Source organism: Macaca nemestrina, chromosome 1 (assembly GCF_043159975.1).
Source record: "Macaca nemestrina isolate mMacNem1 chromosome 1, mMacNem.hap1, whole genome shotgun sequence".
Taxonomy (NCBI): domain Eukaryota; kingdom Metazoa; phylum Chordata; class Mammalia; order Primates; family Cercopithecidae; genus Macaca; species Macaca nemestrina.
In genome coordinates, this window is record NC_092125.1 from 82,253,620 (window position 1) to 82,267,202 (window position 13,583).

At 41.9% G+C, this 13,583-nt stretch overlaps 1 protein-coding gene across 1 annotated transcript in view; it reads left to right on the forward strand.

The window, feature by feature from the left end:
• Positions 1–303: 303 nt before the first annotated feature.
• The window catches only part of LOC105478252 (F-box protein 28), a 44,111-nt gene continuing 30,831 nt past the window's right edge, over positions 304–13,583 (forward strand). The window contains exons 1-2 of the mRNA XM_011735389.3: positions 304–593; positions 12,969–13,078. Coding sequence (XP_011733691.1) covers positions 324–593; positions 12,969–13,078 — 380 coding nt within the window. The 5' untranslated portion in view covers positions 304–323. The remainder of the gene's footprint in view (positions 594–12,968; positions 13,079–13,583) is intronic.

A 13,583-nucleotide genomic window follows, 5' to 3' on the forward strand; every position in this document is an offset into this window, starting at 1 on the left:
GCAACATCTTTATCATCCTTTGTCAGGAAGCCCTTTAAGAAAACTGCACGGTGAAGTTCATTTTAATAAATAGTGTTTCCTTGCTCTCAAGTAGTTACTAATCTTAGACAAAAGGGTCTAGGATGATCACCTTTCTTGGGGTTTACATGATCTTCCCTGACTTCCACTTGAAAGGTATCCTGTGAGTCCTCTCCGCCTGTTACCCACAGGCTCCTCCCCACTCCTCCAGGTACCCCTTCCCCGGCGGCTGCAGGAGGAGGAAGTGACGCACCGGAAGTGTCCCTGTCCCCCTTGCAGCGGGGGTAAGGAATCAAACCCCCAAAATGGCGGCGGCGGCGGCGGAGGACCGGATGGCAGAGGAAGGAGGCGGCAGCCACGGCGACGGCGGCTCCTCTTTGGCCTCCGGCTCTACCCAGCGACAGCCCCCACCGCCCCCGCCACAACACCCACAACCGGGGTCCCAGGCGCTGCCAGCCCCGGCGCTGGCTCCGGACCAGCTGCCTCAAAACAACACGCTTGTGGCGCTGCCCATCGTAGCCATCGAGAACATCCTCAGCTTTATGTCCTACGACGAAATTAGCCAGCTCCGCCTGGTGAGGCCCCTGCACAACTCCTGCCTCCCTCTCCCCCCGGCCGAGGTCTGGGAGGGGAGAAGAAGGGAGCGCGTTCCCCGGGGAGGGATCCCCCCGCGAGCCCCAGCCGGCTACAGATCCGGGAGGGCGCCGCTCCGGTTCCGAACTCTCCCTTGCAGTCAGTCAGCAGGAGTGGGCTGGTTCCCAGTTGCGTCCTAGCTGCGGAGCTGGGGTTACTTCTTGAGGGAACTTCGCCCTCGGGGCTCCTTGCCCCCCGCCCGGAAGCGGGCCCTCTACGGGAGGGGTAGCGGAATTGGTCTTTCCACCTTCCGCCTGGCCTGAGAGTGGACCCCGAGAGGTCTTGTCGCCTGCCTTTTGTATGCCGCTTCCAGTCCCCGGCCTGGACTGGGGGAGAAAACTCAGAAGTAGGCAGATGATCCCAGCCAGGCTTGGTTTATCTTGCAAGAATAACGTATTGTTCCCCACCCCAACCACCCAAGTTTCCTTGTTCGAGAAGATTGAGTAGAGTAGGGTGGCTCAGCTGCCCCACACCAGGTAGAGGTTCCGAAGAATGGAAACGTGTTTACTTAGCCTTAGCCCCAGCGCCTTAGTTGACCACTAAAGTAGAGCCTTGGGAAATGACCATTCCTGCTTTGCCTCATCCTAACGCTTCCCACCGTAGTGAAGCAACTTACCCCTTGACGGGTTTTTTCTCTTTTGCAATTTATTTTTAACTAGTGATTTACGCCCACCCACCTGCTTTAGGAGAGGTTTCTTTATACCTTAAAATCACAATAGTTCAGTCCATGATTTTTAAAAATAATGAATTTGCCATTGGGCTTTTACTTCACTCCAGAGGTTTGACTGAAGGTGTGGTGAATGTTAGTTCAGTTAGATATTTTGATGCCTTTCAATGAATGTATCTTTAAGTGGTAAATAAATTGAAGGAGGTGGACATTTTGAAATGATTGCAAACCGATTCTATGGAGAAGCTAAATCTGTGCTGGGAATTGTTTTTAAGAGGACAAAGGCATATCTCTGAATGTGCTGTGTATAACATTTCCTTATTACTCAATATGCTGTATTGTAGGCTTACTCCTCCAGTTTCAAGTGGATTATAATTGCATTTTTAAAAGAAATCGTAACTTATTTTTAAAAGAGAGCTTATAAATATTAATTCAAACTGGTGGCCAATTTTTTTTCTAGTCAACACAGCAGTTCAACGATACCAGTCTGCAGGATGGAAAATTTCTTCAGCTGAAAATAGATATTTCACAATTGATTGCCTCTGAATTTCCAAAACATTTTCATCCTAGAATTTCATGTAGAATCTTAAATATTCCTTCAGATTTTTACAAATGATGGCGTTTAATCAAAATTCGTGCTGTACCTTCATGGTGTTGGGGAAATTGGGCATATAACATTTGATTGAATTGAACCATTCAACGAGACAATGGCTTGGTAAAGCTTGGAATATTCACAGTTCTATTTTGTAAGTGTTGAGAAAAATGGAGTTTTGTTTGTTTGTTGATCAAATTACTATTTAAAAAAAAAGTAAAGTTGTAGGGGGAGCAGGGGAACCAGCCTGTCCTAACCAGAGTTAAAACACATCCCACAATTTATGAATAAATGACATCTCTGTCAGGTGAGATATTCAGCTGCATTCTTAAATTTTAAGCAGTTTTCTGGCCTTTTTTTTTTTTTTTTTTTTTTTGAGATGGAGTCTCACGCTGTTGCCCAGGCTGGAGTGCAGTGGCGCGATCTCGGCTCACTGCAAGCTCCGCCTCCCGGGTTCCCGCCATTCTCCTGCCTCAGCCTCCTGAGTAGCTGGGACTACAGGCGCCCGCCACCGCGCCCGGCTAATTTTTTGTATTTTTAGTAGAGACGGGGTTTCACTGTGGTCTCGATCTCCTGACCTTGTGATCCGCCCGCCTCGGCCTCCCAAAGTGCTGGGATTACAGGCTTGAGCCACCGCGCCCGGCCTTTCTGGCCTTTTAAGGTTATAAATTTGTAATTTCAAACAGATTTTTCATAAGGAGTCCCTTCAGTACCATTGCCCACCCCCAGGAAAAGATTCTGCCCCGTTCTACATCTGCAAATATGATTTTTTAGTAATGGGGAACTGTTTTTCTTTACTTAAGGCTAATGGATAATTCTTGAATAGATTAAATGGATAATCTTTTGTGGGGATTTGGAAGTGTCTTTGCTTGGAAGGTACGATTCAGGTAACGTTATAAAAGAAATATGTTCTTTCTTGCCACTAGGTGTCAGCATTAATTTAATTATGATCTTTTCTGAAATTGGCAGTCAAGAGAGTGTCTAGGTGTACTGTACATGCCTTCTTAAGTAGCCATTTATACCTAAAGAATCGTTTGCAAAATATCAAGGGACTTTAGTATATGCTGCTATCTGACATATAAGTTACATAGTTCTCTTCATTGTAAGTATATTTTTTAGTGGAATTAAGGCTGGATATGCTTTGAAGGGGGTAATATTAAGAACAGAATTACTTTTCATGAAGCTAAATGTCAGCTATTAGGTAGCTGGTGAGCTAGTTTATATATTGTTCAGGGACTTTTTTTCTTCCTTCTCAGTTTACTTGTCTTATTGGGACCTCAGTTACAACTATGCTTAGCACCTAATGTAGACAACAGGTACACAATCCATGTACTTATTACTCTGCATTTTCTTTAAAAGATTTGCTCTAGGCTGAAATTGCTACAATAACATTTTTCAGTTATTTGTACTGTTTAGTTGATAATAATCTTTGTTTCCTCTTACCATGAATAACTGATTTCCAAGGGACTGTGTGAATGCCTTTTTAAATTGGATTTTTGGCTGGGCATGGTGGCTCACGCCTGTAATGCCAACACTTTGGGAGGCTGAGGTGGGCGGATCACCTGAGGTCAGGAGTTCAAGACCAGCTGGCCAACGTGGTGAAACCCCATCTTTATAAAAATACAAAAATTAGCCAGGCGTGTTGGTAGGTACCTGTAATCCCAGCTGCTTGGGAGACTGAGGTGGGAGAATCGCTTGAACCCGGGAGGCGGGGGTTGCAGTGAGCCGAGATCGCCATCTCAAAAAAAATAAAAATAAATTGGATTTTTTTTGTTTTGTTTTTTTGAGACAGAGTCTTGCTCTGTCACCCAGGCTGGAGTGCAGTGGTGCCATCTCGGCTCACTGCAACCTCCACCTCCCAGGTTGAAGCGATTCTCCTGCCTCAGCCTCCTGAGTAGCTGGAACTACAGGCGCACGCCACCATGCCCTGCTAATTTTTTGTATTTTGTAGAGATGGGGTTTCACCACGTTGCCAAGGCTGGTCTTGAACTCCTGAGCTCAGGCAATCCACCCACCTAGGCCTGGATTTTTTTATTTCATTTTATTTTTTGGCCCTTGACTATTGATCAAAAGATGTATCATGAGTCTGGTGGTTTCACAGAAATTACTCCTTAAATATTTGACTCCTCCAATGTAAAATTATTTGGCTGAACACAACCTTTGAAATAACAAAACATGTACTTTGAGTTGTTTTTCCAGTAAAACAGACAAATTTGTGCTGATGCAGCGTTAGTATGTCACCCAGGCCCCCTTGGCAGGTGGGTGAGAGACTTTGAAACAAATGGCAAAGGTTAAGAAGTGAGAGCCTGGCCGAGCACGGTGGCTCACTCCAGTAATCCCAGCACTTTGGGAGGCCAAGGTGGGCGGATCACTTGAGGTCAGGAGTTCGATACCAGCCTGGCCAACATGGTGAAACCCCCATCTCTACCAAAAATATAAAAAATTGGCCAGGCATGGTGGCACACGCCTGTAATCCCAGCTACTTGGGAGACTGAGGCAGGAGAATCACTTGAACCCGGGAGGTGGAGGCTGCAGTGAACTGAGATGGTGCCACTGCACTCCAGCCTGGGTGACAGAGCGAAATTCTGTTTCAAAAAAAGAAAAAAGAAGTGAGATCCTACCTTCAGGAGTAGATCAGAGCTAACTTTGAACCTATGTAACCTATGTAATGCTCATGAGCATTATATTCTCACCTGCTGAAAAACAAGTATAGGGAGCTTTTTAAATTATTTATTTGTTTTTAATTTTTGAGACAGGGTCTCCCTCTGTCGCCCAGGCTGGAATGCAGTGGCGCGATCACAGCTCACTGAAGCCTTGATTTTGTGTATTTTTTGTGGAGATGAGGTTTCTCCGTGTTGCCCAGGCTGGTCTTAAGTTTAAACTCCTGTGCTCAAGTGGTCCGTGCACCTCAGCCTTCCAAAATGCTGGGATTACAGATGTGAGGCCCTGCACAGTATAAAAAGGGGAAAAAAATTTTCTATTTATTTAAAGTACAATATAAAAAGGGAAAAAAAATTATCCTGTTTCAAACGCCGCATTATTTAATTTTACCTGCCCTACAGGAGGCTTTTAAAAGATGTTTTAGAGAGATACTATCAATTTTTTTCCTCTGCGGTTCAACTGGAGCTCTTATTTTAATTGGAATCCTCTTAGTGGTTCAGAACTTGAATTTGACTAAAGGTTAAGTTGAGAATTCTTGCTTATTTTCTGGAATGAATTTTCCAGTCAGCAACAAAATACATAAATGCATGCTTTTGTCTCAAGATATTTCTCTGGAGCACTTTAGCTAATTAAATCTGTTACCTATTTATAGTTCCTTTCGCATCTTTTCTTCAAATATGTTAGAAAATTTTAGTTGTAGGCCGGGCGCGGTGGCTCAAGCCTGTAATCCCAGCACTTTGGGAGGCCGAGGCGGGCGGATCACGAGGTCAGGAGATCGAGACCATCCTGGCTAACACGGTGAAACTCCGTCTCTACTAAAAATACAAAAAACTAGCCGGGCGCGGTGGCGGGCGCCTGTAGTCCCAGCTACTCGGGAGGCTGAGGCAGGAGAATGGCGTAAACCCGGGAGGCGGAGCTTGCAGTGAGCTGAGATCCGTCCACTGCACTCCAGCCTGGGTGACAGAGCAAGATTCCGTCTCAAAAAAAAAAAAAAAAAGAAAAAAAGAAAATTTTAGTTGTAGAGTGGGTTGGTTGGTAGGAAATATGAAGGAAAATGAAGAACCATTACTTCTTTTTTTGTTTTCGTTTTTAAGTAGGCAAGCTGTCTTCTTTGTATCTCTCACTATGCGCAAGAGTTCTCAGTTTTTTTGGTCTGAAGACACCTTTACACTTTTAAAAGTTATTGAAGAGCCAGAGAACTTACCTTGGAAAATTCTAGAAAACACAAGAATACGCAGAACATATTCCATTAGCTGTCAGAACAATAATGTCAGCACATGTCATATTGCTTCTGGAAAATTCCACAGGATACTTGTGAGAGAATGAGTGGAAAAGGCAAATAACTTCTTGGTACTCTGAGAATCTGAGAATAGTTTGGTCTTGCAAACCTCCTAAAATGGTCTCCGGGACCCTGGGGATCTCCCACTGCCCAGACCACACTTTGAGGACCACTGCTCTGTATTGCTATATTCCAGAGAACACACTCTATTGCTGATTTTTTGTTTTTTTCTCCCACTGTCTCTTCAGGCTGTTGATTTTATTAGTGAGTGCATAAGTACAGGTAAGAAATTATAATCTCTTGGGGGCAGTTCAGTCTTCCTGTTCTCACAAAGTAAAGAGGTTCAGTCAGTAACTCTGTCCACTGTATTGTCATCAAGAAAAAATATACGTACCTTCCTTGAGCACACTTACATAGCACCAGGATAACAAATGCAAAGATGGTAAATATGAGTGTTGAGGTTAATTAGGACTTAATCAGGAAAGACCTCCTCAAGATAATAAGTTTTTATAGGCCAGGTGCGGTGGCTCAAGCCTGTAATCCCAGCACTTTGGGAGGCCGAGACGGGCGGATCACAAGGTGAGGAGATCAAGACCATCCTGGCTAACACGGTGAAACCCCGTCTCTACTAAAAAATACAAAAAAACTAGCCGGGCGAGGTGGCGGGCACCTGTAGTCCCAGCTACTGGGGAGGCTGAGGCAGAATGGTGTAAACCCGGGAGGCGGAGCTTGCAGTGAGCCGAGATCCCACCACCGCACTCCAGCCTGGGTGACAGAGCGAGACTCCGTCTCAAAACAAAAAAAAAAAAAAAAAAGATAATAAGTTTTTATCCAGTTAATAAAGGTAGAAGAAGAGCATTCCCAGCAGAAAAAAACGATGTGTAAAGTAATGAAGTGATTGGAGAAGAATGACTTAGAGGGATTCAGATAAGCTTGAATTTGGATATGTGAAATTGTAAATGTTCTAGATTACTGGTCAACCGTCCTCCTATCCTCCCAGCTTTTTTATTTCACAGACCAGTCAGATTTAAGAAACTGTTTTTGAGAACCTCCAGGGTTGACAGCTTTTGGTGGGTGGAGCAAATAAGGGCATTTTAAAAAACAAAACAATTTCCATCTCTTATCATCATCATTTCTTAAAAGACACCAGATATATCTGCATACCTTGATAAACTGAGTAGTATGGATTCTTACAAGATTGAAGAAGATACTATGTTAAAAGGGTGACCTGTGCATATAAATCCAACTTCCTAATTTTTGAGACTGGGAGCAAAAGATAACCTTTAATAGAGGTTTTCCTTAAACACCTATTTCTAGCATCTTGTACTTAAGATTGACTGAAACAAACATCAAGCTCTTCAGTTTCCTGAATATCTTGGGCCTCTTCAAACACATGCTTTTTCTTGTTTTCCCTCTCCTAGAAAATATTTGTACCTTTGGCATATACCTCTTTCTGTAATTCTTCTCTGAAGTTTATGTAGGTAATATTTCTAAGTTTCCATTGCATCATTTTTGCACTTACTACATTGGAATTATCATTGTGTAAGATGAACAGAGAACCTAAATAAATATTTATTTATTTATTCTCTCTTCATCTTACACAATGATGAATACATTTTAAAACTGGGTTCCAGCTGGGCACAGTGGTTCATGCCTGTAATCCCTAACACTTTTGGAGACCGAGGTGGGTGGATCACTTGAGCCCAGGAGGCTGAGGTGGGAGGATTGCCTGAGCCCCAGGGAGGTGGAAGCCTCAGTGAGCCATGATCATGCCCCTGCACTCCAGCCTGGGCAACAGAGGGAGAGCCTGTCTTAAAAAAAAAAAAAAAAAAAAATGGCTTCCATTACAGTATTTCCTTAATTCTAAGATATAAGAGTTTCATATTTAACATTTTTGAAATCAGTGCATCTTGATCAATTTGTATGTATATTATTGTGGTGGTACCTTTTTTTTTTTCCCCAGAAAAGTTGTTATTAAGTTGGTAACGTGTCTGTAAGTCTCTACAGCGTCTTAAAATTGAAGGAGTTGAGCATACCATATTTCAAGGCACCCAAGAAAAAAATGCCGCCAATTATAATTCTAAGACATTATGTATCGTAGGTCTATTCCACTGTCAAATGTTTAAAAATGTGCATCTTAGAAACAGTTAAAACTTAAAGAAATAAAAATTTTTTAAAAATAATTAGTTAAGACAAGGCCGGGCATGGTGGCTCATGCCTGTAATCCCAGCACTTTGGGAGGCTGAGACGAGTAGATCACCTGAGGTCAGGAGTTCGACACCAGCCTGACCAACCGTCTCTACTAAAAACACAAAAAATTACCCGGGAGTGGTGGCGGGCGCTTATAATGCCAACTACTTGGGAGGCTGAGGCAAGAGAATCACTTGAACCCGGGAGGCAAAGGTTGCAGTGAGTGGAGATCACTGCATTCCAGCCTGGGCAACGAGAGCAAAACTCCATCTCAAACAAAAAAGACTTGATATTAAAGATTAAACAGGAAAATCACGTTTCACAAATGTATAGCCTGTGTGTCTTGCATTATTAAGAAGGACCATGGTAGCACAACAAATCTAAAAACAAAGAAAATTTTTCATTACTGACCATAACTAACAAAACTACATTTATTCTCTTAAAGTAGAACAGCAAGTAACAGGAGCCCAAGCTATATATCTTTGTTCTTCAGTGATCTATTCTGTTCATTCCCTTTTGTCTTTATGGTATATACTTTTCCTAATCTTTCAATGCCCTGATAGTTTTTGACATAGTCATCATCTTTAGGCTCCATATATTAGGCTTCAGGATTTTATTTTACTGTCTTGGGTAAATTGCCAAATTGCTAGGATTTTTGTTTGGTTGTAGTCACTGAGGAAATAAAATTTCTTCCCTTTAGCTTTGGGAAATTATTAAAATATGCCTAAATTTAGAGCTACACTTTAAATGAGATAATTTGAGTTATAAGTTAGCATACATTATCAGCAGCTATCGTTAAATTGCTTGCCCTGGGGCAATATAGTATATTTCTTTTTTCCAGATGTGACTTCTTTCTGAACCCTAAACAAAAGATGTGTGATCTCTTTTGTTTTTTTGTTTTATTTTTGAGATGGAGTCTCTCTCTGTCACCCAGGCTGGAGTGCAGTGGCGCGATCTCGGCTCACTGCAACCTTCACCTCTCAGGTTCAAGCGACCTTCCTGCCTCAGCCTCCCAAGTAGCTGGGATTACAGGCGCCTGCCACCATTCCCGGCTAATGTTTGTATTTTTAGTAGAGATGAGATTTCACCATGTTGACCAGGCTGGTCTCGAACTTCTGACCTCAGCTGATGTGCCTTGCCGAAAGATGAATGATCTTTTGTGTTTTTGTGCTATTGGTTAGTCAGTGTTCCTTGAACATTTGAATATACAGGAAAACTACCACATTAAATACTGTTCTTTCCTTACAATATTGCCTAATGCTTAAAATAATTTTTCTTTTTTTTTTCTTTTGGGACGAGGTCTTGCTATGTTGCCCAGAATAGAGTAGTGCAGGTGTGATCATCATACACTACAGCCTCAAACTCCTGGGCCCTAGTGATCCTCCCACCTCAGCTTCCCAAGTAGCTGGGAAGCTGGAACTAAAGGCCCATGCCTCTGCACCTGGCTATGCTTAAAATATTTTTGATGTTGGCTTGTGTATTGTTATTCTAATTTGTCTTTGTGACCTCCTATTCTCTAATCTTTTTATCAGCTTTTAATTATAAATGTCAGTTGAGGCTCCGTTTATAGGCCTTTTTTTTCTTGTCTTTCACTTCATTTGGGGTTCATGTACATTTATTTCACTATCTCCAGTGAAATTTCCAGAACCATCTCTTTAGTCCTGGTAAGATAGTGCTTGCAGAAAATAACCAAAAAGATGGGTAGTGTTTTTCTTTTCTTTTCTTTTCTTTTCTTCTTTTTTATGTATTAAGTCCAACTTCTGCAGAAGGGTGGTCATTCTCTCTTTTTTTTTTTTTTTTCCTAACACGGAGTCTCGTTCTGTCATCCAGACTGGAGTGCATTGGTGCGATCTCAGCCCACTGCAACCTCCATCTTCCTGGTTCAAGCGATTCTCCTGCCTCAGCCTCCCAAGTAGCTGGAATTACAGGCGCCTGCCACCACACCTAGCTAATTTATGTATGGGGGTTCATCATGTTGGACAGGCTGGTCTGGAACTGCTTACCTCAAGTGATCTACCCACCTCTCTCCCAAAGTGCTGGGATTACAGGTGTGAGCCTCTGCTCCTGGCCATTCATTCTCTTTTTAAAGTTACTTACCTGATTTCTCAACTCAAAACATGGGAAATTTTATTCCTCTCAGTTTGGCCCACACATCTCACATGTCTTCGGAAGTAGTTTGCTCACTAACGGTTTGTTCATTCTAGACTTTGTGCCCTTGCATACACCGTTACATCTAACTTAGCAGTCTTTGCTCTCTCCTCCTTCAAAGCCTGATTCAAATCTTCTGTCATGTGAAATCTTCCTTAGTTGGGCCTGTCTGGTTATTTATTCTTACTCTCATCATCCAGTCAGTACTTAAATACTTATGCTAGTCAGCACTCATATTCATTTGAGTTTATAGGTTATTGAAAGATATCTAAACCCTAGAAGTTAGCTAGATCCAGTGCAGCAAAACTGGTAAAATAATTTTGACTGAACCTTGAAAATTGTTACAGCAGTAATTGACTTTAATTTTTGTCTTTGTAAATATATTGCTGATAAAAATTATTTCTCTCAGAAATTATCAACAAGGTTGTAGAGTCTACAGAGACCAGAAGTGTTTTTCTACAAGGTTGTGTTACAGGGTACCTCAGTTTATTTTTAAGTCCACTATCAACTCATCTGATGATTTAATGTATCAAATAGGCTGGGTGCAGTGCTCAACGCCTGTGATCCCAGCCCTTCTGGAGGCCAAGGCAGGGAGATCACTTGAGGTCAGGAGTTCAAGACTAGGCTAACCAACATGGTGAAGCCCTGTCTCTACTAAAAAATAGGAAAAATTAGCCAGGTGTGGTGGCATCTGTAATCTCAGCTACTTGGGAGGCTGAAGCAGGAGAATCGCTTGAACCCAGGAGATGGAGGTGGCAGTGAGCCAAGATCACGCCACTGCACTCCAGCCTGGGCAACAGAGTGAGACTCCCTCTAAAAATAAATAAATAAGTAAAATAAAATATCAAATAGTTTTAACAACAAAACATAGTTTTTATAGTCCCCAGTTTTTATTCCCCAGAGGCACCACTTTAAAGTCTTTTGGCTGATTTTCTTCTATTTGATATTGTCTGTTAACTTCCTAATAAGTTGAGAAGTTAGCCTTGTTGCCCTCATTTCACACACATAGACACTCCATTTTCTTTCCTTCAATAACATAATAAAAGTTTTTTTTTTCCCCCACATGAAGTTCAGTACTGGTGTTTGTGGTCATGTGATTTTTCAGGATTGGAGCACTGGTTCTCAAAGTGTTGTCCAGAAACCCCAGAGAGGTTTCCAAGATCCTGTCACAGGGTCCATAAGTTCTAAAGTATTTTTTTTTTTATATAGTACTAAGGTTTTATTTATGTTTGGCACGCTCATTTTTTCCACAATTATACATGGAGTTTTCCAGTAGCCACGTGATATTTGATGACATGATGGCATCACACTGATAGCTAATGAAACGTGCACTTGTGTGTTCTTGTATTTTCCAGAATTTTCTGAGGTAAGAATACCTCAATTGATTGAATGCAGAGACAGGTATGAAAGTTGACCTGTGTTATATTAAACCACATATCAAAAAGCCTTGCAGAAATGTAAAATAAGGCTAATCACTAAATGTTTTGTTTTAGAAAAAAGTTACTTTTCATTAAAAGCAGTTACATATGTTGATATGTACTGGGTTTATGTCTTTGTTTTTTTCAGTAGACATTGAACAAATACTGATAACTGGTTTAGTTTAGTTAGAAATAGATTCTACTGTATTTTAACATATTGGCCAGGCAGGGTGGCTCACACCTGTAATCCCCACACTTTGGGAGGCCAAGGTGGGCGGATCACCTGAGGCCAGGAGTTCAAGATCAGCCTGGCCAACATGGTGAAACCCCATCTCTACTTAGAATGCAAAAATTTGCTGGGCGTGGTGGTGCATAACTGTAATCCCAGCTACTCAGGAGGCTGAGGCAGGAGAATCACTTGAACCTGGGAGACGGAGGTTGCAGTGAACCAAGATCATGCCACTGCACTTTAACCTGGGTGACAGAGTGAAACTCTGTCTGAAAAACAAACAAACATTACTTATTAGAAATTACTGGCCGGGCGCGGTGGTTCACACCTTTAATCCCAGCACTTTGGGAGGCTGAGGCTGGCAAATCACGAGGTCCGGAGATCGAGACCATCCTGGCTAATGCGGTGAAACCCCGTCTCTACTGAAAATATAAAAAATTAGCTGGGCGTGGTGGCGGGCGCCTGTAGTCCCAGCTCAAGAGGCTGAGACAGGAGAATGGCATGAACCCGGAAGGGGGAGTTTGCAGTGAGCCAGCATTGTGCCACTGCACTCAAGCCTGGGCGACAGAGCAAGACTCTGTCTCAAAAAAAAAAAAAAAAAGAAATTACTTTGTACTTAAAGTTTATTGTGCTTTAAATATCTGGTTTTATTATTAGAATATTAAAGCCTTCTCGAGCTTCAACCCAGTTTGCCAGAATTTTTGTCAGCCCTGTGTTCTCAGGAGAAAACAACTTACATCAAGAGTTTCATCAGCATTTCGTTTCAACAAACATTTGTTGATCATTTGTGCTTGGATGAGATGGAAGGAAGCATAAGACAGCTCCTAATCATCCATATCTTGTACTGCAACATCTACCCCATATGGTGAGAATTAACCTTAGGTTGATGACTCAGTTGCTGCAGAATCACTTGAACCTGGGAGGCGGAGATTGCACTGAGCTGAGATCACGCCAGTGCACTCCAGCCTAAGCAACAAAGTGAGACTGTCTCAAAAAAAAAAAAAAGGTACATACAGCAAACTGAGGAACAATAGTAGGATACAGAGAGCTTTAAGCCATCAGTTATGAGTCTCTGTTAATTGTCTGTTATTAATTTAGTTATTGATTTTTGTTATTCTTTTTTCTCCCTGTAGGTTTGTAAAAGAATGGACTTGGTCTGCCAGAGAATGTTGAATCAGGGATTTCTTAAAGTGGAGAGGTACCATAATCTATGTCAGAAACAAGTTAAAGCACAACTCCCAAGGTATGTTGTGGGTGGCAATGACAATGATATACAGCTGGTTTTGTTTCTTGACTTCTTTTTTTCAGTCTCGTGGTTTATATATTGCTTTCCAAGTTTTTATAGCAAAGGGCACAAAGATCACAATGTGATTTCTGCAGTGGTTTGTCCATTCTCACCGTTTCTGATCAACATTTTACTGGAGGTTCTAGCCAGAGAAAATAGGCAAGAAAGTGAAATATAAGGCATCCAAATGGGAAAAGAAGAAGTAGAACTCTTGTGTTCACAGATGATATGATCTTGTGGATAAGGAGTACGCTGATTGATTGTTAAAGCTAGTAAACCAGTTCAGCAAGGATATGGGATATAAAAATAATATACAGAAATCAATTATATTTATATACACTAGCAATGAGCAATCCAAAAAGGAAGTTCAACACATTGGATCATAGTTTCAAAAAGAATAGAATACTTAGTAATACATATAACAAAAACATAAGACTTGTATGCTAAAAACTACAAACACCAT